The 27,892-nt window shown below is 39.5% G+C and overlaps 1 protein-coding gene across 4 annotated transcripts in view; it reads left to right on the forward strand.

The window, feature by feature from the left end:
• LOC149280662 (protein Dok-7-like) overlaps positions 1 to 6,083 on the forward strand; it is a 54,451-nt gene extending 48,368 nt beyond the window's left edge. For all 4 annotated transcript variants that reach the window (XM_089500233.1, XM_089500236.1, XM_089500234.1 and 1 more), the window contains one exon: positions 1,275 to 6,083. In XM_089500233.1, the coding sequence (XP_089356359.1) occupies positions 1,275 to 1,420 (146 nt within the window). In that variant the 3' untranslated portion in view covers positions 1,421 to 6,083. The remainder of the gene's footprint in view (positions 1 to 1,274) is intronic.
• Positions 6,084 to 27,892: the final 21,809 nt, after the last annotated feature.

Genomic DNA, 27,892 nt, shown 5'->3' on the forward strand with positions numbered 1-27,892 from the left:
TTAAAAACCCAGGTAGTCATATCAAAGTATCAGCTCATCTGAAAGTTCTTGGGAAATGCACCCTGAATTTTGTGTAAGAATTGCCACTACTGCAAGGAAAGGGTTCTGTCTTCAGTGAGTCATTACTTTTGGCAAGCCTGTTTTGGAGAGGAGCACATCATTGATAATTGCATTAATTAATTTAACACTTTGCACATGGAAGCCTAAGAAGAGGAAGAAAAAGAAGAATGTATAGGAATGTTTATTACTGTAGGAGTAAGTAATGCATCTTTGGTTTTCATCCAGTGCTGTCTTCATTAGTTAACTGTAACATGAATGTTTTTCCAAGTAGTCTTTATCAAAGAGTACAAGTAATTTTTTCCTTGATAAAGAAAAAAGGCTGAGAGTACTGTAGTGGTATATGACTCATTAGGAAATCCCAAAGAAAGGGAAAATAGCTGTACTCTACCCTTTTCTGAAACTTATCCTGCGGTTTGAACAAAACCATGAGGTAAAAACCAAAAGACTCATGTGGGTGTGGGTGTGTGTGAATAATTATGGGGGGGAGCAAAATGAAGACACTGCCTTTCAATAAGAATTCTGTCCCACCTCATGAAAATTGTTCTTCAATCCCTAACTTTCAGTTCAGCTGAACATTTAAAAATACAGTTTAGTCATCCACAGAAAAGGGGGAGGCAAAATTACTATGGGAAAACATACATAGCAAATATAAGAACAATGATTTTTAGTGTCTAACTCTCTACAATGCTAGAAATTTGGGGACTGAAGGAAGATTTCATTTGGGAAGAAAGAAAGAAGTCCTGGTGGCACAGTGGTTATATGCCGGTCCTACAGCCAAAACGTTGTAAGTTTGATCCTGGAGGGCTCTAGGGTTGATTCAGCCTTCCATCCTTTTATAGGTCAGTAAAATGAGTACCCAGCTTGTTGGGGGCAATTGGCTTACACATTGTAAACTTCTTAGGGAGTGCTAGTTCACTGATAAGTGGAATAGAAATGGCTATAAATCTTATTTTGGAGCACTGTGTCTCCACTACATAACTATACCATTGTGCTCCTGCATAAGTACAGTATTCCTGTAAGACATTAGGGATATTGTGTTGTGGCTAAGCCTCACTGAAGTCTAAACTAGTTGTTTCTAAAAATGGTTCTAGAAATAGTACCAATAGATGATCAGCTTTATTTTTGGTCTGCATGGGAGATAGTAATGTGAGTATTACAGCACTCTTTATGTTACCTGAAAATATTTTAGAAGTTAAAATGATTTTCTACCACAGGGAGTGAATCAACCAAGTATGCACAGATTGATATTACAGCAACGGAGACAGCCCATAAAGTGGGGACACAACATGCACAGTTTAGAGAAGAACGACTGCAAGAGCTTGAACAAAAGAAGAAAGGCAGCCAGACATCTTATTCATAGAAGAAACTAATTTGCTAACCTTAACACAGTAGCACTTATTAATGTTTAATGATTTTACTAAACACTGCCATTGTTTTCAGAATTATACAGATTCATTCCAATTTATTGATTTCCAGTTTGAAACCTGGTAGCATGGTGTGGGTGTGTGATGATTATAAAAAATACTGGTTGTAAACATGTTTAATAGATCACATATGTTGTATTTTTCATATCTTACTAAATCATGTATCAAATGCACATGATTTTTAAACTGAGGCATTTAATTTAAAGAAATTTGAATAAGATGTAAATGTAGCTAAGTATACAAAAGTTTTGCTTTATACATCTTGTGTTCTGACATAATACCTTGCTTTGTTAAGAGATAAGGTGGCTTTCATGTCATTTTTTTCAAAAGTGAAAGCTATTTTTACTACTATTATTAACTTTATTTATACCCCATCTTTTCAGACAAGTGGGACTCAAGGCATTTTACTACCGTATTTTCTGGCGTATAAGACGACTGGGAGCATAAGACGACCCCCAACTTTTCCAGTTAAAATATAGAGTTTGGGATATACTCGCCGTATAAGACTACCCCTCTTTCCAACAGACACCAAATAAGAATAAAAAAACCCACCAGATTTGATTTCAGTATGGTAATTTTAATTCAAATGCTTATGCTATGCCATGCAGGTACTTAGCAGGAAAACTTGTTGTATACAAAGCCTGCTTGGATTGGTCAGCTCTTCCTGCCTGCCCAGCCCTCCCTGTCTCCAAGACTATCACGGCAGTAGCACAAACATGGCTCTTTTTTCCATAACCCGGGCATCCCAGACACTTGCAGCTTGCTCTGCCCTTCACTTACTTCTCCCCGGTGAGGTGCCCCCTCACCTTATCATCAGGACCTTGTTAAGTCACTTCTTTCCACAAATCCTGGTGAGTGGATTTTCTTCTACCGTACTTGTACAGCGCCGCCCTTGCTGCTTTCATACAGTCACTGCATATGGTGGGGATGCGGCCGTGGCCGTTTTTGAGCTCCCCCCACCATATGTGGTGACAGCAGATTCTCCAGTCCGGCTTGGAAGTTTCAGCACCTGCCCTATAAGATGACACCTGGCATATAAGACAACCCCCGACTTTTGAGAAGATTTTTCTGGGTTAACAAGTAGTCTTATAGGCCAGAAAATACAGTAATTAAGATTCAGTAAAGTTAAAACACATAAAAGATCAGAATTAAAATAGAATTAGATAGGTAGGTAGGTAGATAGATAGATAGATAGATAGATAGATAGATTGATTGATTGATTGATTGATTGATTGATTACGGCACACAGCCAGCACAATGATAAAATACAATACAATAATGACCACTTATACAGTCATAAAAACTCTTAACATGTGTCAACTTGCAGGGTGTTTTAAAAGGTTATAAAAATGTTTCAAAGAATCTCTTTAGCATAGTCTGCATATCAATAACAGAAATTGATAAAAATAATAGAGCAATATATAGAAAATTTCATACAGCAAATTACATGGTGTCTGCAATGACAATATCAGCCATAATTAGACTTCCAGAGTTCACTGAATCTGTTTTAAATAGCCTCTCCGAAGGGTGATAGCAGCTGCAAGAAATTTAGCGACTCTGCTAGTTACATCTTCATTATGGCCTGTTAAAAAATATTTAATATAAAATTTATTCTCCCTTCCGGGTAAGGCAACAGGAGTTATATAAAATGCACGGGTCTCTATATAGAGGGGGAAACTCTATATAGAGGGGGCGCCGCGGCCACTACCGGGGATCCTCCAATCCTCCAACGGCTTCAGAAGGAGGAGTAAGGGGCCGGCTCTTTTCCTCGGCCCGGCTGGCTCTGGAGCCGCTTCCTCGCTGTCTTTTGGGGAAAAAAATGGCGAGAGCCAAGCTGCCGAGGATCCTCAGGCCTCTAGAGAGGCCCCCTCCAGCCGGTGCGAGACCCCCTGAGGGGCATCCAGGGATGCTGCCGGTCGGCGACTTGGGGGTCGTCTTATACCCCCCGTCGCCTTATACTCCAGAAAATACGGTAATTGACTCAATCTCCTCAAGGCCACAGGGACAAAACCGACAACAGTAGGGTACCTTATTGTACCTACCTTCCAGAACAGCTGATGGCAGAATATTTAATCTTCCCAACATAAAAGCCCTTCTCTGCTTAGGGATGGTCAAATATTCAAAATATCTAGCACATTTTCCAGTTTCCCCAGATTCCCCAATAACAAAATGTAATGGTGATTGACTTCTATGACTTTGCAAGTCAATATCTTTAATTCTCTGTGTGATAGTAATTTTTGCCTTGTTGTAAGCTAGTGAAGATATAAATGATAATGATAGCCCAATAGAGGACAGCTTCATGTTGCTTAGAGAACCAGCAACATTAAAAAAAAAATTAAATACAGTTAAAATGATTTAAAAACCCAGCAAAATGTATATGAGTGCCATATTTGTGTCTGGTTCTATTAGATGGAAAATGAATAGCACAACCATAACTTTATATTGCTAGCAAGCATATTTTTGTTCCTTGAATCCAGTGTTTATAAGCAGTGGTCAAATCCAATGGTGTGATTCTGCTTGTAAAACCACTTTTGATCAAAACACACCTTTACTAATGGAAGATGAAGTTCTGGAGGAACTTTGAATCCTCTGGAATTGAGAGGGAAAGGGTAGAGTGCCCTGCAGGGGAACAGCAATTGAATAATAATAATAATAATTATTATTATTATTATTATTATTATTATTATTTCTTAACTGCCTTTCCCCATGGATCAAGGCAGGGGACAACAACAGTTAACAGACAACATCAGTTAAAACATTTGTTAAAACACACAAAATTACTACTTATAATGAAAGCTATTACTAATCTGTTTCTGTTTATTTAACTGCTGCAGTAACAGCATCGTTACTAGCATATGTAGAACAAAACTGTATGGGCCTGTCTACACTAGCCAAGATACTTTGGGCTGCCCCCAGAATATTCTGGTCTCAGCATTCTCCCCCAAATTTGCACCCCTTTTATCTGATGAAGATTAGGGCAACTGTAGTCCCTGCAAATTGGCCATTACCACCACTGCGGGTCACTCTTAGGTCAGCACAAGGCACCCAGCCTCATTCTGACCTCATACAAGCCCAAAGCAATTCCCGTCTGTAGAGCAACATGGCTGGAATACTGAGGTTTTCTGGAAAAGCCAGAGCAAAAATGAAGACCAAGGGGTGAAAATCCTGAATGAGGCCATGTTTCATGGTTTGGGGGCTGTGTGGTGTATACAACTAATGTAGACAATCCCTATATCTCTTTCACCCTTCCCACATTCTTCCTTATTTGCTGCTCTGAATCTCAGTCTGAGCAACAGTGCAATATATGCAACATATCAGTGCTCCTAACATGCTGTTGTTTGCCATCTTATGTTGCAAATAAAACCATTGCAGAAGCAGCATTGGGACAAGAATATTCAGGATATCAAAACAATATCAAAGTAAACATCCAGGGGTAGCCATGCTGGCCATATAGCAAATCCAGTAACATCCAAACTGATACCTTTATTGGACCAACCAAAATGCACAATTACATGTTGCAAGCTTTCAAAGTCACATTGACTTCTTCATCAGGCAAGGTGTTAAAACAAACAGAAAAAAATGAAAATGTTAGTCATTGGTTTGCATTTTGCTGTTTCTGGTCTTAGTTCAGATGATAGATGATATTTGCAGGCTGACATCTCCTCCTTGGGCTATATCAAGTAAAATAAAGATTGTGCTGTTAAAGTACTAGGCAATGGCACTAAGCTGAAATTTGTAATTTACATACAACTGAGCTGAAATTGGATGTTATTTCATCTCATTTTTACTGCTTTGCTTGGACTTTTGAATAACGCCATGTATAGTGATCTCATCTCTTGACAACAAAGATAGAATGTCAATTAATTTTCTAGGGTGGTGGGTTTCTTTTTTATGCAAATCATTTTTCTACTGAAGGATCATCCTTTCTTTTTTGTGTTGAAAGCAGTTAGAAGCGTTGAATTCAGCAGTATCATATAAAATAAATGGATGTTCATTCCATCTTCCCTGCTATCAAATCCCATTTATTCTTTTACTCTGTAGAATCAGAGTTATATATTATTCCTGTATGTTGATGCCAGTATTACTTAACTTCCTTTACCTCATTATGTATGTAATTTAGGCTCAGCAACATGAAAAATAGCCAAATGTTTTTACATAGTATTGGAAGAGATAATTTATGCAAAACTAATGTCTCCTCAAGAAAATATGGACTTGTGTTTGTACTTTCAAAGTTTGCCTCAAAATGGGTGACTGAAATAAAAATTTTAAGAAATTATCATCACTCATTCAGTAGAGTTTTATAATATTGTTTGAAAAATTGAATCATAACAAGGAATTAATGCAGTTGTTCTCAAACTTTTTCCCTCTGGGCCCTCCTTTATATCTACATGTCAGCTCCTCCCTCTAGAGATAGTATTAGTGATTACCTTGCTCTCTCTTTCTCTCTTGCATCAGAGTTTGATAAACTGAACTCAGACTTTTCTGTAAACCATTGCAACATTTTTTTTTAAAGATTAAACTATACAGATAAATCAGCATTATCATTTCCAGGAAAATATTTTAGGAAATAAATGTTTGCATTCTTTGCAGTGTATTGTTTTCTGTGTCAAAAGATCACTGGGAATCAAATCAGTGTTTTGGTGTAGTGTACTGAATTTTGCAAAAGCAGTCACTTGCAATTTCTTGCATTTCTATTTTCATGTCAAAACATAAACTTTTTTTTAAACAGACTTTACAATTTTTATAATTTTATATCTATATGATTGCCCTAATATACATTAAATCATTACTGTAACATAGGGTTGGGGATTGTTTGGCCCTCCAGGTGTTGTTGGACTACACCTCTCAGCATGGAGCCATTCTTCCATTGACCACACTGGTTAAGGTTGCTGGGAGTTTCAATACTATCTGCAGGGCCAAACAACTTTCACCCCAGCTGTAAACAGATTGACTGTTATTGGGAAAGATGATTTAGAGATTATAATCCTACACACATTTATCTAGGAGTTTGTTTTTGTTGTTAACTGTCTTCGTGTTGATCCCAGCTCATGGAAACTCTGTGGATGAGACATCTTCAAGACTCCTCACAACCCTGTAAACTCATACCTGTGACCTTCTTAATAGAGTCCATATATCTAGCCTGTGGAATTTGTTTTTTTCTGCATTCCTCCACCTTTCCTAGCATTATTGTCTTTTTAAATGAGTCATGTCTTCTCATGATGTGGCCAAAGTATGACAACCTCAACTTTATCATCTTGGCTTCCAGGAAGATCTCAGGCTTGATTTGTTTTCGGTCCCATTTGTTTGTCTTTTTGGCTGCCCAAGATATCCTCAGTACTCTTCTCCAGCACCACATCTCAAATGAATTGATTTTATTCTTCTTTCCTTACCAGCTCTCACATCCAGACATGGTAATAGGAAATACAGTGGTTTGTATGAGACTAACTTTTACACTCAGTTGTATATCTTTACATTTTAGGGTATTTTCTAGTTCTTTCTTAGCTGCTCTCCCTATTCCCAGTCTTACCCTGATCTCTTACCTGCAGTCCCCACTCTGATCAATGTTTAATCCAAGGAACAGGAACTCTTTTACTGTTTTGATTTCCTCATTGTCTAGGATGAATTTGTGTAGATCTTCTGTGGTCGTCATTATTTTTGTTTTCTTTATGTTCAGCAGTAAGCCAGCCTTTGCACTTCTTTCTTTGACCTTCCTTAATAGTAGTTCCAGGTCTGTGATGCTTTTTGCTAGGAGTATGGTGTCATCTGCATATCTTTGATTTTTGATATTACTTCCTCTAGCTTCACTTATCCTTCTTCTGTGTCCATGCCTGTTCTGTATGATGTTTTTTGCATACAAGTTGAGCAAATAGAGGAAATTTTCACACAGGCAAAATTATTGCGTGCATAGTGGGATGCTCCCGTCACTATCGTGCAATTGCATTAAGATTATCAGACAACATTGCAATAACTGTATCATTTTCTGTCCCATGAATACAAAGCAATGGGAAAATTCTTCTTTATTCAAGGGTTAATGATGCAATTATCATGACATCGCATGACATCGTCTGATGATCTTCACGCAATTGTCATCTTGACTTCCAGAGAAATTTATGGTTTGTTCATACATGCTCAGTAATTAATTCTGGAGACAGCTGCTGTTTACTTTCCTGTTATAGGGATGCAATAGGATGGGTTAGAGTAGAATCCCGTTCTTTCCCAGCTAAAGCTTTATTGCTGTTTACTGGAAATATGTGCTGTAACCAACCCTGAAACTCAGCACTTTGTTCACCATCTTACCATTGCTAATGCTGCCTAATTTTTTTTTAGACAGAGGAAGAAGTGAAATGGGGCATATGGGAGTCATAAAAAAGACTATTAAAATGAACCTCTTTGTCAGAGGCTTTGCTAACTGAAGTAGGACTGTACTTAGTCTTCTTTTCTTTTCTTTTCTTTTCTTTTTAATCACAGTCTTGAGATATCAAAAAAATAGTCATTTTAATCCATTACCACATATAAAGGAAGGAAGGGGACAGAGTTTAGCAGGACAGCTAGAGTTCTTCTCTCCCTGACCCACCAACTTTTTCCTTTTATAGTCTTAGATAATTTCCCTCTTCAATGTACAAAAATGTGTTATGCATTAATTAGGATGACTAATATATCAATGGTGTTCCAGTTCCAAGTATGCCAGTAAGCTGAAGATGTATATGTCTGCTTCTACATAGACAGGATGTGCTAGGTTTCCCTTTACACATACAAGTATGCAAATACAGCTGAATGCAATGATGTCTCTGAAACTGCACGCACACATACACACACATGCGCACACACCCCACAGGAGGGTGCCTATTCTGTCCTTATGTTTTTACCTCTTGTATATTATGGTGTGGACAACTGCCCAACTATTCCATGTGTGTTGTAAGTTGGCTTTACTTATGTACAGTGTGCCCGCGCCATGTGCAGATGCATTTTACATGGCTTCCAGCTTATGAGAAAAACAATGGCACATGTGCCACACCACCATATGCACACGCCCCATTATTTCTTATGGGGCTCGAGCATAGGCGGATTTTCCCTTACACAGGAGGATCCAGAACGGATCCCCTGTGTAAGGAGAGGGAGAAATTTATGAATTTGCTTTTAGACAACAACAATACTCACAGGTCACTTATAGTGTAAAAACTATAAGTTTAGACAAAACTGTCTAAAAATATACCACAGTTTTAAAACACATTAAATGAGTTTTCAGACTAATTTGCTAACATTAAGATTTCCTCCAGACCCTTCTGGGTTTTTCTGGAAGCCAACTTCAAGGATAGTAGGACTCTGTTTCTGTGACAAGACTTTTAGAGTTAAAATGGACCACTAAACCAGCAGCCCTGGCCCTGCATTGGGTAATCTAATGCCACACTGGATTTCTTCTCTGTAACCAGACAACAGAAAGGAATGGGCAGAGAACTAGTCTCAGAGCAAGCACAACATATACGTAGTTACAACTGACCTTTGCAATGTTATTTTGCTCATGCTTTGGATGAGAGAATAATTGTTCTCAGTACACAGCAGCAGTTCTAAATAGAATGGAATCTACTTAGTTGTTCCATTGCCATTTTGTCCATTATTATCTACAAAATACATGCTTGTATCACTCAGCCATTTGCCTACTCCAATGTTCTTTCGTGAAATAAAGAGAAAGCAAATTATATAGCCAGAATTCTGAAATGTAAGTGCACCCTATGTCCAAATGACAAGATCAAGGTTTTCTTGTTGCAGCATTTATTTTTTAAAAAATGATCTTTATTCAGAAAAGGTGAAGACTTAACAACAACCAGAAATAGTCAGTTTCTCATAGGTTTGTCTTCAGATGCCTAGTAAAATTACTAACATCTTGAGGCGCACAGGTTTCCCCAAAAACTAAAAATCTTGCTCAACAAAGGGATATTTTTGACTTGCCAGTAGTTATCAAGAATGCCCAGATCCAGGGAGAACTTTTAAATGGAGATTGTCATTGAAGTTTATAACACAGAGGTTTTTGCAGCTTTTTGCAACTCAGTTCCGGGGTCACTGTGGGTCCAACGATGTGAATTCACGCAATATCGTGATGTGTTATCACACGCCATTCATTTCTATGGGGGCTCTTTCCGTGGCGCTTCCACAATGATTCCAAAGTGACCCCTCATTTTGGTGAAATCGGTAACAAGCGAATTCACAGAAATCACTTCCAAGCTCACTCTGATTTCACTCCGAATTGGTCTGGTGTGGAATGCAACTTTGCTTCTGTTCTGGTACACCACCGCAAACCCCCCAGGTTGCAAATTTCCCATGATGCGTTGCTGCAATTTCCCCCCATTTCCTTTCAGTGGTCCTTTCACTTTCAGGGCAACTTTCAGGGCAACTCATTTTTGGGAATGTGTGTGTGTGTGTGTGTCCCCGTGAATATGAATATACGGATATGTCTGTCTATCTGTCTATGTGTGTGTTGAAGGGAAAATAAAAAGGGGGATGAAGAAAATACAGAAATATTCACAAGGCAAATATTCATGCAATCACGCAATTACACGAAACAGGGAACAGGAACTTGCGCCTCCTTCACCCCATAAATGTACAAGGTCACAATGCATTCAGACCCCCACTGAGCATGCACTAGGGTGCCGATTCAAATCGATTAATCCCACTGGTGTGGTAATACAATTTGCACTCACTCCGCTTTGCTTGAATTGGCATCACATGACTTGCCTTGGATTCGATTCCCCCTCGATTTGGAAGGGCAATGGAAGGGCAACCAGGTGTGATAAAACATTCACGTTATAATGTGAATTCGCATAGCTGAACCAGGAGTCACCCCAGATCTGAGCTGCAAAAACCACCATGTGATAAACACCACTCTTTCAGGGATTGTTTTTGGAAGCTGTATGTTGAGTGGGTTGGAGCATGGCCAAAGCCAAAGCGGGTTAAAATAAGGTATTTTCTCTCTTTTTGCCATTCACTTTTCCTCTCTCAACTAATCTATCCACTTGAAGCCAGCTGGGGAAATCAAGCAACTTGATGAATTTCATAGGGTTTTCTTAAGCAAGGAATACTCAGAGGTGGTTTGCCAGTTTTTTTCTCTGAAATGTAGCCTATAGCACCTGGTATTCATTGTCAGTCTCCCATCCAAGTATTAACCAGGGCTGACCCTGCCTAGCTTCCAAGGTCAGACAGGATCTGGTACCTTATGGTATTTATGCCCTCCCACTTCCATCTTACCTGTACAATTTTTTAAAAAATCAACTTGTTCCCCATGATAACTGACTTTAGCCATCCATCTAGCAATTCCCTTGCAAAGAAGAGGATCGGAGAGAGAAGGCAAATGCAATGGAAGCAGAGGCAGAACCAAACAGGACCTGCTGTAATTGGTCTCCAAGCAAAGCAATAATGTGACACATTTATGGGAAGCATCAGCCACTTTGTCTCTCATTCCTGGGAAAGGGAGGCATAGATTAGAGGAAGGCCTCCCCTGATGGCATCTGAGCAAGACAAACAATTGAAGGGGGGAGATGAACCCTCCACCTTTTAAAATCATTGTGGAGGGTTTGTGGAGGGTTTCCTTTGCCCCAGGAAAGCATATCTGTAAACACATACCTTCTGGAGGCGAAACAGAGGGACCCCAAAATACCATTGCCCAGGCATCGCATCTCTGTTGAGCATGCTTGGGCTTCATGGATTCATCCAGGTCATGGAACCTACATGACCACATGGCATTTACCAATCTACAGCAATGAGATACAATTTTAATGAAATCATACTGCAGTTGCATTTTAAAATCAGCTATTTTGTGAAATGCACCTGTGTGAATCAGTAATGAGATGGGGAAACTTGCAAATGAAAAACATACAGTCTGTGGCAAACGGCATATGTTGCAATTTTTACATTAATTTTAGACACTTTCCTAGTTTCAACTAAAATTCACAGTTCATGAGTCCATTTATATCCCTATTTATATCATAGTCCATTTATATCTCCCTTGGAGGTGGGATATAAATAAAATAATACAATGCAATCACAGCAGTAAAGGCATGGAATGAGGCATATTCCTCTTTCCTAGATGATGCACAAGAGATTAGGCTGGCTGAAGAAAAGTGCAAAAAAGAGTCAACTATATGTCAAGTGAAGAGCCAAGAAAAGGACTTGGAGAGAGGAGGCAGAGGAGGCTTGACAGAATGGCAGGGTAAAAGGCAAGAAGGCAGGAGTGGGAGAAGCAAACAAAAAGGATGACTTGGCCCCATCTTTAGGTTACAGCTCAACGTTCCTACCATCCTCCCCAAGATGACTCATGATTTATTTTCAATCACTTTTTAAAAAATCACTGAGATTTTCTGTCCATTTCATTTCTCTCTCTCTCATTCTCTATCTTGATGGTGCTCATTTTAACACAATACTTTAAGAAGGAACCTGTATGGATGATACCTGACTTTTTCATTTCTCAGGCTGCATTGTGTCAAATCCACACTTTTATCCATTTGGGTTTTTTTCTTGCATTCCTCACATGTCATACATGTGCTTACATAAAATACTTCTAGCTCAAACCTAGGAGAATATCACATGGAGGTTTTTTGGGGTTTTTGCGGCTCAGTTCCGACGTGAGTGGGGGTGCAATGATGCAAATTCATGTTGTAATGTGAATGTGTTATCAGATGTGATTCCTTTCTATGGGAGCTCCTTCCATGGGGCTTCCGCAGTGATTCCAAACTGACTCCTCATTTTGGTGAATTCGGTACAAAAGTGAATTCACAGAATTCGCATTCAAGCTCACTTTGATGTCACTCCGAGTTGGTCTGGTGTGGAATGCAACTTTGCTTCCGTCCTGGTACACCCCCCCAAACGTCCAAGGTCCCACATTTCCCATGACGCCATGCTACAATTTTGACCCATTTGCTTCCGGTATTACCCTCCCCCCGCTTCCATTGCTGCCGAGGGGAAATGCAGTTTCCCCAGTGGAAATGCTTGGGAAAGGGCAGAGAGCTACTGGGGAATGAATGTATTCACGTTTTAATGTGAGCAAGAGACATGCTGGCGAGAAGGGGCCTTTGGGGAAGGCTCCTTGTGTGACTAGAAAAAACAAACCATACATCCCAGAGAAAGAGTGCTAGCTTGGATGCCACAGGGGACCCTATCTATCTCCCATTGAAAGTCTCCTTGTGTGATTGGAAAAAACAAACTATACATCCCAGAGAAAGAGTGCCAGCCTGGATGCCACAGGGGACCCTATCTATCTCCCATTGAAAGTCTCCTTGTGTGACTGGAAAAAACAAACCATACATCCCAGAGAAAGAGTGCCAGCCTGGATGCCACAGGGGACCCTATCTATCTCCCATAGAAAGTCTCCTTGTGTGACTGGAAAAAAATGAACCATACATCCCAGAGAAAGAGTGCTAGTTTGGGTGCCAAAACAGACCCGATCTCCCAAAAAGGAGTTCTAGTTTGGGTGCCAAGATGGACTTTAAAGCCCATAGAACATGAAGTAATCTTTCACATTAGGCTAGCATTCAGATCCAAAGGATTTACTTCAAAGTAAATGTGCAGCTTCTACACTAATTATTTTGCAGTGAATAATAATAATAATAATAATAATAATAATAATTCCTTAATAATAATAACAATAATAAATGGATGGGGGCTCTGACACAGAGGATAGATATAGATGTGGCTGAAATGGATGAAGAGAATGACAGGAGAATAGATGTAGATGTGGCTGAGACATAGAGGACCCGTTTGAATTTGGCTGCCAGGGATGGGAAAATAGAAGGGAGGAAGAAACGTGAAGCTGCCACTCATGTGAGGCTAGCATTCACATGAAAGTGGAGCCAGGCTCTCTTCTTCATCCTGGAAGTGCAAAGGTTCAGGATGCATTCAGACCCCCACTGAGCATGCGCAAGGGTCCCAATTCGAATAGTTGAATCCGCATGGTAAGTACTGGTGTGGTAATACAATGTGCACTCACTCCACTTTGCCTGAATCTGAAACACGTGACTTGCCTTGGATTTGATTCCCCCTCGAATAAGAAGGGCAACGGAAGGGCAACCAGGTATAATCAAACATTCACGTTATGACGTGAATTAGCATTGCTGAACCAGAAGTCACCCTGGATCTGAACTGCATAAACCTCAGTGTGATAAACTCCTTTGTCTGGCATATGGGCTTAGCTTGCAATGGGATCATCCTAACACTTGCTTTTCCTATCCAGTCTTATTAGAAGGCTATGTTTGGAACGCATGGAAGATGAACGTTGATTAGATTATTAGCATTGCCATAGCAATGTCTTGCATGCAAGGATACATGAGATCTTGTTTCTAGAGATTTTGACATTTATTAGTAGCTATGGGAGCTGTATTCCCCATACATTTTCAATACATGCCCAGGGCAAAAGTCCATGGGAAGTGTATTTCTCAATCTTGATGATCTCTCTAGGATGACAGACTCTATCTACTGATTTTTGGATGCACAATGGCTGCATCTGCAATGCAGAAATAATCCACGTTGACTACTTCAACTGCCATGTCTCAATGCTATGGAATTCCAGGAGTAGTAGTTTTGTGAGACGTTTAGCCTTCTCTGTGAGAGAGCTCTGGGGCCATAACAAACTACAGGACAATTCTCAGAATTCCATGGCACTGAGCCATAGCAGTTAAATAATCTCCAACTAGATTGTTTCTGCAGTGCAGATGCAGGCTATGCTACCATGTTGAAATTCTACATATGTAATTGTGTAAACAAATCCACTAAAATGAAAACATTGAATGGACAAGTCCACTGAAATGGAAAGAAATATTAAGTTTTCCCAGCAGACAATGTTCACTAATTAAACAGACACTAATTCTCTTTGCATATCCTCCCACCCTGGGGACTTGCCATCAACAACAGAACAACACAGAGATTAACATGGAAATCACTCCTCCTTACCCAGGGTCGCACAGTATATATATCTATGAGTTTATGATTCTATGTATATACTCATGTATAAGTCTAGAAATTTTAGGTAAAAAAATAGACCCCAAAAACCTACATTGACTTATCCATGGGTCAATATAAGTACCATATCTTAACTCTTATTTAAAAAAAGTAACCATCTCCTGGTGAAAAGCAAGAGTATAATAATATATGAAACACTGATCCCCTCTGCTCTCTCATCCTTAAGAATAAGCACAAAGAGTTATGTCTACTGCAATTTTGTAAGTTCTTTGACACTGTTTTGCTTTGCTTCATCCTTTAGATCTTTTGCTATATTCCGCTAAGTTTTACCCTCGACTTATTCACGGGTCATAGCAAAGTCTATCATTTTGGCCCCAAAACTTGCCCTCAACTTATACATGAGGTTGACTTATAGTCAAGTAGATACGGTATATGTACCTAAATCTCTTCCATGCCAGCATTCTCTGAAGATGCCAGCCACAGATGCTGGCGAAATGTCAGGAATAAACTCTTCTAAAACATGGCCAAATAGCCCCAAAAACCCACCAAAAACGTCAGGAATAAACTCTTCTAGAACATGGCCAAATAGCCCGAAGAAGCCACAAAAAAGCTATAAATACTAAATACTCTTTACAAAATAAATCTATAGGGCCAGATACAGAAAAAGATAGAAAGATAAGAAAATAAGGAGCATAGTTCCTAGTTCCCTTTTCTCTTTCTTCGTCAAAGACTATTTTTTAACATTTTATTTGTGTAAAATAAATCAGTACAGTTTAAAGCTTACACATTGAATATAGCTGCTATGATTCCTTTTCTATGATGATTCCTGTTCTCATATTCCCATACTGTTTTTCCACTGGCCATAGTGAACAGCCTAGGTGTTTATACTATGAGATGTTTGGATGAAACACAACCTTTACATAAGAGTTTCTTAAAGATGCCTTAAAGCCCTCAAACATTGAAAAGAAGTGTCTTCACATCAGAAGGAGAGGAGTGTCATGCGTACCAACAGGACTGGGATAGAGGTAAGGATGCACTATTTAGCCTGTGTAGATTCAGCCTCAGACAGACTTTAAAATAGAAACTTAGCGAGTGCTGTATTGTTTTCACTGAACAATTTTTAAGAACTTTAAAAATATTTAAAATTGTATTATATTCTTTTACTGAATGTGAATTGTTTTAATATTGTAAATATTTTAATTCTATTTTAATGCTTGCTTTTGTATGTTTTAATTGTGAGTTTCTTTTAAATTGCGAGCTATTTTGAATCCCATTTTTTTGGGGGGGGGAGGGGGAAGCGGGCTATCATTATAAAAACAAGCTGAACTGTTTTTAATCACTTTTTATCTTTTAAATTGCATATTATTCCTTTAACTGGGAGTGTCAATTGTTTTAATACTGTGAATAGTTTGTATTGTTCTTTTAAACTGTAAGCTGCTTTGAGTCCCAATTTTGCAAGAAAAGTGGGATACTACTACTACTAAATGTATTTATACATCCTTCTTTGTGGCCTTCATTTCTGTCCCAAACTCTCCTGGTTGGAACATACATGGAGATTTTTCTCCCTCATCACTGCAAAACCAGCCCCTCATTCTGCTCTCACTATTCCTATCTGTTTGTCCCCAATTCCTTTAGAAGACACATATTAGAGCAATTATTTGTTCTTGCAAATTCTATGCAGTGCTTGAATAAAAGGACTGCTAGAGCCTTTACAGCAGAGGTGCTCAGGATGCAACAGCAGAGGTGCTCAGGATTATGAGTTTAAAAGAACCAAAAATGCAGGCAGAAAATAAGTTTAGAATCATCAATAGGAAGAATATTTATTAGAGATGTATATTCTTAGATAGAAACAGCCTGGTCCTCCATAAACTAATAATCTAAAGGAGAAAAAGTGTCTGAAAGACATGTTGCAGTATGTCCTCCCTCATCAAAGAGCAGACTGGAAGAGAGAAACATGAGATGGATGGTTCAGTCTGGATTGGTTCCATTTCTTTTCAAAAGAAGGCAATTGATTCTGACTGAACAAGACCATAAAGCTTTGGGATAGATGGCAGACAGAGGAAGCAAAACAAGCAAGAAATGAAGGAAAAAAATCCTATTTTTCTCTGTCTATGCCATTTTATCCCTGTTGGACAAGAGAGCAGCAAAAACAAGTGCAGAACCTCAACAAGGGTAAATTTGCATTTATTTTCTTTGCTGTAGCATCGCACTCCTGGCTCAGGTTCAATTCATGATCAAAAATAACCCCATGGCCCTTTTTGTGTGTACTGCTGCTGAGCCATGGATCACTCATCCTATACCTGTGTTTTTGGGCTTTGTGAGCTAAATTTAGAATTTTGCATTTGGCTCCGTTAAATTTCATTTTATTAATATCTGCCCGATGTACAAGCTCCTTTTGAATTATTTCCTGTCTTCCAGTGTTTTAGCCACCATTCCCACTATTGTGTAATCACAACTTGATGCAGTTTCCCTCCACCTGGTCATCTAAGAGCCCGAACAGACAGGCCAAAATAAAGCTGCTTCAGTAACTTTGGAGGTATGCTGTTTAAATGCTGCATGCGTCCTAAGAGGCTGGAAGTTGCACCAAGGCCATGCTCCAGTCCTAAGGACTGGAATGCAGTTTTGGCACAGCATCTGGCCTCTTAAAATGTGTGTGTCATTTAAACAGCATACCTCCAAAGTGACTCAAAGCAGCTTTGTTTTGGCCTGTCTGTTCGGGCCCTACGTTACTGATAAAAATGTTGACAAGTAATAGCCCTTGTACAGGACCCTGAGGCAACGCCATTGAAGACCTCCTTCCAGTTTGAAGCATGGCCTTTGATTATGACTGTTCAAACACAGTTTTCCAACTGAGTATGGATCCATCTGACAGTGTTCCCATCTATTCCATATTTAATCAATTTGCTAATCAAAATATTACGTGGGACCTTATTCATTCATTCATTTTTATTTATTTATTGTATTTATACCCTGCTTTTCAGCCACAAAGACTCTCAGAGGGGCTTTCAGATAGTTGGTTAAGAATATCTTGTCTAACATACGGATGGCCGCATTGCTAAAGCAGTGGTGATCCTTTCTACCTGAGGCTGCCCCAGGGTTTCACAGGCTTTATCTTGATTGTTTACAAATAAAAACATATCTCCTCCCAACCATATTTGCCTTGTTCACCCAGCCCCTTGTAAAGTTTCACTCCGGGCTTTACTTTCATTTTCCAGGAGAAAGCCCTGAGAGAAAATCCTCTCCCAGACATCTGCACATTCTACCTTTACGTATCAACACCCCCCACCCCCATTTTATGGCAGACTATGCCAGATTCTGACACTGGCAAAGAATCCACTACAACCCCAATAACACTGCCACTATGGCACTTCATACCCATGACAGTGGTGTAACTGTTTGAGTGCTGAACTATGACACTGGAGACCAAGGTTTGATTCCCCACTCAGCCATGAAACCCACTGGATGACTTTGGGAAAGTCAAATGTTTTCAGCCTCAGGGGAAAGCAGTGTCAAACCTCCTCTGAACAAATCTTGCCAAGAAAACCAAGGGTCACCGTAAGTTGGAAACAACTTGAAAGCACACAGCAACAACAACAACGACAACAACAACCCCATGATGTTCAAATCCAGGCCAAAACTACACAGGGCTAAAAATACAATTCAGTCCCTATAATAACCCTTGTTTGGCACACAATGGTCTCTCCAGTGTAGACTAGGCAGTTTGCATTCCTCACTGCTTTCATTATGTAGCAGTTTGAGAGCTCTTAAAATCATGGCACTAACAGCGATTGTGTCAAACCAATATAAGCTAACAGAATGATTGAATACACACTCAGGCAATAAATACTGATTGGATATTGGACTGGAGAGCACTATTGGTCAGGGTTCAGTAGAGGTCGGTTCTGAGTACCTTCATTGGACTTGGTTCAAACTTAGTCAGAGCTGAACCAATTAAATCAATGGTACTTTCATTAGTCTAATCTAAGCATTACTAAGGCAGTAGTACACTGGTAAATGTTGAAGTAACAGTGCCCATAGCAAACCATCTAAGGAGAATCCAAAATGAAGAAAGCTGTGTCGATCCATATTTCTATCTATCTGTATGTTTGTACAGTAGTACACGGATGATCCTAGTAAAATGTATTAACCTTACATGTTGGAGTTTGACTGGAAAGCCCTAAGATTGCATGAGACAGGGAAGGAGAGGAAAATAATATATTTCCAGAGAGCATAAAACATGCAGCTTCAGTTTTTCCTGGAGTTGATTTCCCCAGCACCAAGGATTTTATCTCAAATTTTATTTCCAAATCAGCAAACCAATTCTTGTATTTTGCACACAAACAGCTCTTTTGTAAAGTCACTAGATCATACCTAGCTATTTAACACCGAACTACTCCTGATAGTTTGCTTTACAAAAGGGATAGTTCACATTAATAATGTTGCTGGGAAAATGCTACACATATCCAACTACTGTGAGGACTGTGGTTAAACTTAGGGGCCATTCACACTATATTATAAACTGGTTTGCAAACAAGCTTAAAAGGGAGTTGTTCACACTTGTACCAGTTTTTCCCAACCCAAATTCTGGGGTGGGGGGGCAGCACAAATCCCCTTAACCCAGTTCTTTTGGAACCGAGGATTTTACCATGCCTTTTCAAAAGAACCTGTCTTTTTTTACCAGCTGCAAATGGTAAACTTGCTGTTGATTCAATTCGGAGCACAGGAAGGGAGGGGTTAATGTGCGGGGGCAGATCATGCCCACCCTTTCCTCTTTCTCTGCCAGCCAAAGCCATAGCCATGGAGGGGGTTCTCCTGGGAACATCCCATTAGACAGTGTACTTTAAAAAAAAATAAAATGTGACATGGCTGCACTAGACTGGCATCATCAGTATGACAAAGGTGTGCATGATTTGATTGACTTTTTTAAAAAACCCAAGTGGGAAGTGGTTCTTCAGAGGGGCTTACCATTCCCATCCTCTAAGGCTGACGGGGGTTTCTTGGCAAGGGGGTTTCTAGACTGGGAGAATATCACCCAAACAGTGTGATGTAGAAGTGCATTATTTGACTGACATTTTAAAAACAAACAAACCTGAGAACGATTCAAATGTAATTGAATGTTAACATGGTTAAATTGCCATGGAGAGATTTGATCAGGATAAATGTAGTGGGAATGTTGATTCAATATTGCATCATCGGATCTCCTTGGATCTACTTGGCACAAAAACGTGATGGGGATGGGGAAGCCTGAAAGGGTTGGCAGATGCTGTCTTTGCCCCTGTTATTCAAAAGGTCTCATCCCTTTGATCCCAGCCCCATGACACCACTAGCTAAATTCTGGCCCAACCTGTTATAATTACTTAGTTGGAAAAGTGGAGGCACAATTATTGAAACAGTGGTAGAACAAAAATTAGGATGGATTGTGAAATGACATTTTTACTTTGATCATCTCTAATTTTCTTTTTAAAATCACAATGCAGACTCCTTATTATAAAATGCTACACAAGAAAAGCATATCTTAATCCATAACCTTATTAACTTTTGCATTCTTCAGACTTTATGTGGGTTAGGTGCTGAGATAAGTGAGGATTATACTCCCACAGAACCCCCAGGTATCCCTCCATTAACCTCACTGTACATTTGTGTAGGAAATATGTGGATGAGACGATAAAAGTGAGACGGGAGGGGGGGTGATCTCCTCTCTGAACATTAACTCATTTAAATGCATTAAGTGAGATGGCCCAGTCCTTAAGGAGTGAAGACGAACCTCTCTCTCCTCTCCCATGTGGAATGAATTTCCATTACATACCTTCAACAGCTATAGCAATTAGCATTATAGGAATTATGCTATTTGCATTACTTTAAATTGGAATTTTTCTGTTTGTTCCCTCTGTAGCAAGCTGCCAGGCATGTACCCTTCCGAAGGCATCGAGAGACAGGAGTGACTGTTTTGGCTTGGCTCTGGTAAACCTTTCTCTCTCTTTAAGGAAATCAATGTGTCAGTGGCATTAATTTCTTTGGAACAGCCTTGTCACATGAAAAGAAAAACCCCAGTTATACATTGGTTTACTCAAAAGTAGGTCACTCTGACTGAGCTCAGTAGATCTGAACTTCTTGGTAAGCATACTTAGGATTGCAGCCAAAGCATTCTGATGCTAATTTCAAAGTAGCCTTATCTGTCACTGTAATTAAAGTCAGATTGCAATCTGACTTGCTTAAGAAAAAATACAGTGTTCTTACTTCTGAGAAAACATTCATAAAATGGGACTCCGTGGCTTAAGTATGATGGTTCTTAAATTTCAGCTATGAAATATAGCTGGTGCTGGGGGAAACTCATAGTGGAGGGATGTTGCTTTCTTTACAGTCTTTTAGAGAGACTACAACTTTGTTTACCTAGAGGGTTAATAGGAGATCAAATTATATGAGCTTCTGGTTATTCCCACTTTCATTATCAAGATTAACCCTATGGCCTTTTCACATTACACAAGTGTAGTGCTATCATTCCACTTTAACTGCCATGGGTTCATTTCATGGAATCCTGGGGTTTATAGTTTGCACTAGAGTAGAGGAGCTTTCTGGTAGAGAATTCAAAATCCCCCTTCCTAAACTACAAACCCTAGGATTCCATAGGATGGGACCTTGGCTGATTAGGGGAACTGTTGCACTATAATTGTGTAGTGTGTAAGAGCCCCTGTGTAACACATCCAAATGAATCACTAGCTTCCAGTATCTTCTCATTTAACAGAGATAAATGTTCTAAGATTCTAAATTGAGGAGGAATAGGGGGGGGGGGGGAACCAAAAGCAAGCTTTAGATAATTTTACTTCCATGTTTCGTCAATTTACATAAAGTTAAAGAAATGTTTACATTCATTTTATACAAACAACAGACACTGAAGACAGCCTAGACTGCAGCACTATTGATAATGTGAAGAATGCTCTTTCTCATTCAGAAGCTGAAATGGGGAGAGTGGCAGAAAGCTATACAAATCTTTATAATGGTGAATGTAATAATCAAGTTGCTAGCTGTGTACCTCTGCCATATATTACTGGGCACAATATGTGTGTTTTTATACCATGTCCCTGCACCTTCATTTATTCCTTCCCACACAAAAATAGTTACAGATTACAGAATCGGATATTAAAAAGTTCAACTCCCCCCAAATAATAATATGCCAATGTTCAAGACCCCTCTATTTATTGCCATTAGAAACAACAACAGAAACATTATTTAGGGGTTATGGAATTTACCAGTTTTTGACCTACAATACATGCAGCTCAGCCGTTTTGCAAATTCCTGATCTGTTTATTAGACATTAGTCCCCTGCAAGGCTTATTGGAATCTGAGCTCCCAGAAAACAGAGCTGGAGGGGAAGTGTACAGCAAACAAACTAACACAAGAAGGGAGTGATATGAAGTACAGAATTATACTAAATTCCTCCTTCTAAAAGGTGCAAATTTATTCAGAGGAGGGTGGAATTTTAGTTTGAAATTTAATTTGATAATGTTACATATTTGAAATTGAGAAAATAATTAATTGCCATCCACATTAAAATAATTTAATTAGTTGATTAATTTCCAGACATTTTAAAATTAGTTATTGAGGCTGTTGTGTTAGGCCAGACCATAGGATTTGCAAAGACTGGCTTTGAGGTTATCACTATTGACCCTAGGATCATGCTTTGTTAATGGCTCCTTCAAAAGGGCTGTTTTTGTTCTTTTAAAGGGGTCATTCCCACTACCAAAAGCTCTGAATCCTGATTCTATGTATATGCCCCTAGTTCCCACTGGAAATCGATTCTGATCCTCATTTAATCAATTCCAGTGGGAAAAACACAGGGCAAACGTCAAAAGCCCGGGGTATTTTGGTAGCCATTTTTCAGAGGTTCTTTTGCTAAGAATCAATCCTGACCCGCGTCCAATAATTGGGAACGCCAGATCGGGATCAATATTTTCAGAGGGAAGAGGCAAATGGCAGAGGAGTGTGTGCCATCCATCCCAAGAGATGTCAACACCCCCCCCCCCCAGTGCTGCCTTTTTGGGTCCTTTTAAAAAAACACAACTAATCACAAAATTGATTCTACCAATTTTGCGATTACTTTTATTATTATTTTTTTAAAAAGAATCCCCCATCCTCCTCCTCCTCCTCCCTGCTCCCTTCCTCCCTACCTTCCCACTTTCTTTCCTTCTCCTGCCGGGCCTCCGCTGCATCTCCGGGGCTGGCAGGGCTTCCTGTGCTGCTGCCGGGATTCTGGCGCTGCTGCCAGGCCTCCACTGCTTCTCTGGTGCTGGCAGGGCTTCTGGCACTACTGCCGCACCGCATCCGCTTGCCCCATGCTGGCCAACACAGCAGCAGTGCCACAAGCCCTGTCAGCCCCAGAGAAGCGGCGGAGGCCCGGCAGGAAGAGGAAAAGAAAGCAGTGTATACCAGTTCCTAGAGACAAAACTCCATAGTGCAGGTCCAAATGTAGTTTTATATGTAATCAAGGGGGAATCACCACTCAAACAAAGCACATATCCAAGAAGTAACAATATAAAAGGTGGTAGCAGAAACAACTGAAAGGATTACAGAGGGTGATAATGTACCAATTCCAGAAGTGAGGCTCAAATCGGGGGACACTGTGAAGTGAGATAGTTCAGCAGCTGCCTGTAGATCATGGAGTGACCAGCAATGCTGAAGAGTCATGTGAGATAGTGACAGAGTCTGTCTGAACTCAAGCAAGGTTAATTTGAGCAAGCATATTTATACAGCAAGACATATCTTGGGCAGATTATGAGATTAAAATTAAATTTCCAGGACAGAAGAATGAGAAGGAAACTTGTGAAGGGCTGGATCATCAGTGCAAATGTATCTGGACAATGGAATATTGCTTCCAGAGGGAAGTATTCTTGGATTTTTGTTCACTAGTAAACACAAGGTCTATCACCCACCATCAGTCCTTTCAGTGATGGGGTTATGCAGATTCCAGACTTGATTGATCTATCCTTGCCTGTATGCTCTTGAGCTTCCCCCTTGCTGAGCCTCCTAGACCACCAAATACGTCCACAGATCTACTTATATGGTATGGCTAGTTTCCTGCATTGGAGGTGCCCTCTCGGCTACATGCCTCCAATGTTCCTTTTGATATCAACTTGATATTGAAAAAGAGGAGGTGTGAAGAGAGCCAGACTTTGGGGTAATGAAATGTAGAATTTTACATTTGTCTTTGTTGAATTTCTTTTTATTACTTTCAGCCCAATTTTCTTGATTATCAAGGATTTTTTAATGCTATCTTCCAAAGTACTAGTTATCCCTCTAAGTTTTGTATTATCTGAAAACTTGATCAGGATTCTTTCTACCCCATCATATAAGTCATTGATGAAAATGATGAAGCGTGTTAGCACAAGGCCAGAACCCTGTAGCACTCAGCTCAAGACTTCCCTCCAGTTGTGAAGTGCAGTTATTGATGACAAGTCTTTGAGCATGGTTTTCCCACAAATTATGGATCCAGCTAGCAGTGTTTCCAGCTATTCCACATTTAATTAGTATGCTCATCAAAATAGTGATGTAGATAAACAACCTCTACAGTATTTCCACCATCTACTATATTGGTGAATCAATCAAAAAAGAAAAGAAAAGAAAAGAAAATTAGTTTGCCAGGACTTGTTCTTGGTAAACGTGTGCTGGCTCCTACTAATCACTGCATCACAGAGTTGGGTATGTATAGCTTGGAGAAGAGAAGACTGGGAGACATAGAATCATAGAGTTGGAAGAGACCACAAGGGCCATCCAGTCCAAACCCCTGCCATGCAGGAAATCACAATCAAAGCATCTCTGACAGATGGCCATCCAGCCTCTGTTTAAAGACCTCCATGGAAAGAGACTCCACCACACTCTGAGGGAGTGTGTTCCAGGTCCTGTTCTCTGGAGCAGCAGAAAACAAGCTTGTTCCCTCCTCAATATGACATCCCTTCAAATATTTAAACAGGGCTATCGTATCATCTCTTAGCCTTCTCTTCTCCAGGCTAAACATCCCCAGCTCCCTTAGTTGTTCCTCATAGTGCATGGTTTCCAGACCCTTCACCATTTTAGTTGCCCTCCTTTGGACATGCCCCAGTTTCTCAACATCCTTTTTGAATTGTGGTGCTTAGAACTGGACACAATATTCCAGGTGGGGTATGACCAAAGCAGAATAGAGTGGCACTATTACTTCCCTTGACCTAGACACTATACTTTTATTCTTTAAATATCTGAAGGGATGTTATGTAGAAGATGAAGCAAGCTTGTTTGGGCTGCTCCAGAGGCATGATGATTCCAATGACCTAAATTAAATAAATAAATAATAAAAAAGATTTCACCTACACATTTGGAAGAACATATTTACTATAAGAATGGTACACCAGTAGAACAGAATACCTCAGAGTGTGGAGGACTCTTTCCCTTTTGGAGACCTTTAAACAGAGGTTGTATGGGCATCTCTCAGAAGTGTTTTAATTGTGTTTAGTTTGTGTCCATGGCAGCAGGTTGGACAATGGAGCGTTTGCAGCCTCTTCTGATTCTATGATTCATTTAGAGGACACCAATCTACTACAAGGGCAACAGCATGTGGATTAGAATAAGGATCAATCGGTGAATTTAGGGTGGAGAATTCTTAATCAGAAAGCTTCTGAGAATTTTTCTGCACAACTGAATCACTGCACCCTTTCTGCCTACCCACTCCCAGTCATTAAATGTTTTGCGTTCAGGAACAGGAATCCCAAATTCAGTTTGTGACATCTTTAGTTTAAATTATCAGTTATCTAAGAAGCCCATTATTCTTTGCTTCTATCTTACTTTAACTGTGTAACTAAAAGAGGTGAACAAAGAAAAAATGAAGGAGGGGGACAAAAAAGAGAATGGAGAGGAGGGAGAATCCAAGAGAGAGAAAAAGACAGGAAGAGTTGATTAATTATCTAAGTGCATAGCACTGTATGACCAAAAGAAGATTACAAAAAGATTCATTATAAAATGGAAAGGGGTGGGGAAAGAAGGAACCTAGTGGGACCGCTTTATTTTAGCATGAGCTTTCTGGATATCAATCCACTTCTTCAGATGAATTGCATTTTATTCCAAAAAAGGCTAACACAGCTATTCTCTGTGAAAACTACTATAAATGAATTCATTGTAGCCACCCCAAATAATATTATAGACTTTTGTATATTACACAACAAAATACAATATAAATTAGTCCAGAATATAATCAGTAGAGCAGGAGACAGGGATTCCAAAACACTTTTTTTGCCCTTTCATAAAGGCCCATAAAGAGGATCTAAAATTCTGAAAGGGCCATGCCTGCTTGATGGCTTTGGTTTACAAACAAAATGCTGCCCCTACTCCTACGTCACACTCCATTCTCTTCTTTTTCTTCTTCTGTTGTTGTTTCTTCAGCTGTTTTAGCCCAGGCTCAGGAAGCTTCCTCTTCCTTTTCCTCGCCTAACAACAGTCATGTAGTGCAATTCCTCATAGCCTAATACTTCTCCTTGGTCAGCTGGCTTTCTGTTTTACTGGATGTGACAGAGCACATAGTACTCTTCATTAATTCTAATGATGCCATTCACTAAAAACCTTTCTCCCACTATCTGATGTGAGGGGAAAACAATGATTTTCTTCCAGTGTGGCAGGGACTGGCATTCAGTTTGTCCTCACTGGTTATAACTGTTTTTTTTCTTTCCTAGAAACCTGCCATGGACCAGCAGCCACTGGCTCAGGGAATAAGTCCAGGCACCACCACTTTGACTAGCACTGCACTAAGGCAGATTTTAAAATCCATCATTAATTCAGGAATCTGGTGAGTTAAGTGAAATCACTAGAAAAATTTGCCAAATCAATAACTTAGCAAGTTAATTGACTGGTTAATATTGAGCTCTGAATATATTATTTCAATATTAGCCCTGCATTATAAAGTAGTGTGTTCAACACATATCAAAGTGAGCCAGTGTGCATTGCACTATGACTCTGGAGGTCAGGGTCTGAATCCTCACACAGCCATGGAAACCAATCTTGGGCAAGTCACACTCTTTTATCGGCAGATGAAGGCAAAACCTGCTCTGAACAAAGCTTGCCAAGAAAACTCCATGACAGATTCATCTTAGGGTTACCATTAGTCAGAAACAACTTGAAGGCACACAACAACAACTGTAACAACAAGACCTGCACTGTATTTAGTAATTCCTCCAGCTGAAGCTTGAAGTAGTACGGACAATGTGACAGAGATGACTTGTTGAAAGATCTCTATAGTGAAAGTAAGTGGCATGTCTATTTTATTTTATTTTATTTTATTTTATTTTATTTTATTTTATTTTATTTTATTTATATCCTGCCTTCCTCCCAACACAGGATCCAGGTCTGTATGGAATGTGGGGTTACCTAAAACTGTAGCAAAACTTTAGTATTATTATTAAGCCATTTAATTTCAAGCACAAATGTGTTTCGCCTTTAAAAAAAAGCAACAGTGCAGATTTCTCTCAAACTGTAATCCTATGCACATTTACCCAGGGATGAGCTCATCTAAACACAGAGGGATAGGATTAGTGTCTCAGTGAAACTCATATGTTTCAGCAACATGCCATTAAGGCTACAATCCCATTTATGTTTATTTTGTGCCACAGAATGCTGAATTTCTGTGCAGGGCCATTCCAAGGCATTTTACTGTTTGAGGTAGGACAGCAAATATTACTACCTTGCCCATCAAAGGACAAAGGGGTTGTCTATGTGCTTTGTCTTGCAATGTGACTATGCGAATATTCTCATTCCCAGTTTGTTGTTCACAGTATTTTTTTTATCAGAACCATATCTTTGCACATCTCTGTGAGTTCTCTTGCCCACATGTGTCAGCAGTATGAATAAAGATGGAGTCTATAATGCAAATGTATTCGAAACACATTCAAGACATGCAGAATTTTATCCTGGTTTATCCCAAACAAAAATCTATTGAGGTCTATTATCCTGGATTGGGGGGGGGGGGGTTGGCAGCACCACTCCCCAACTTAATTGGATGCATTTGAAATTCATGCAAACAACACAGATTCAAACCACATTTTACTAGGATCATTTACACCATCTCAATAACCCCTACGAATGGTCAACCTATTTTGCCACCTTAGGTTGTCACATATGTCACATGTTCTGGACATATTGATTCAGGCATGCTTTTTGAGAATCTTATAATAAAACAACTTTAAGTAAATTCTAGATCAAATGATATACATTTGGTTCCATAAAGCAACTCTACTTAGTGAGATTGAACAGGGAATAAAAAGATGGGAAGGACTTTTGTGACATCTTTAAGACTAGCAGATTTATTTTAGCACTAACTTTAATACAGTTGGATGAAAGAGTATAATACTGACTCCTCAGGTATATGAACAGTTATATAGCTGTGGGGGCAGGATCAAAGTGAAAGAGGGTACAAAGTGAAACAGCTGTGTTAACACAATAATAATGATATGGTT

The sequence above is a fragment of the Sceloporus occidentalis genome, unplaced genomic scaffold (assembly GCF_023333645.1).
Source record: "Sceloporus occidentalis isolate IW3139 unplaced genomic scaffold, rSceOcc1.0.p SCAF_150, whole genome shotgun sequence".
Taxonomy (NCBI): Eukaryota; Metazoa; Chordata; class Lepidosauria; order Squamata; family Phrynosomatidae; genus Sceloporus; species Sceloporus occidentalis.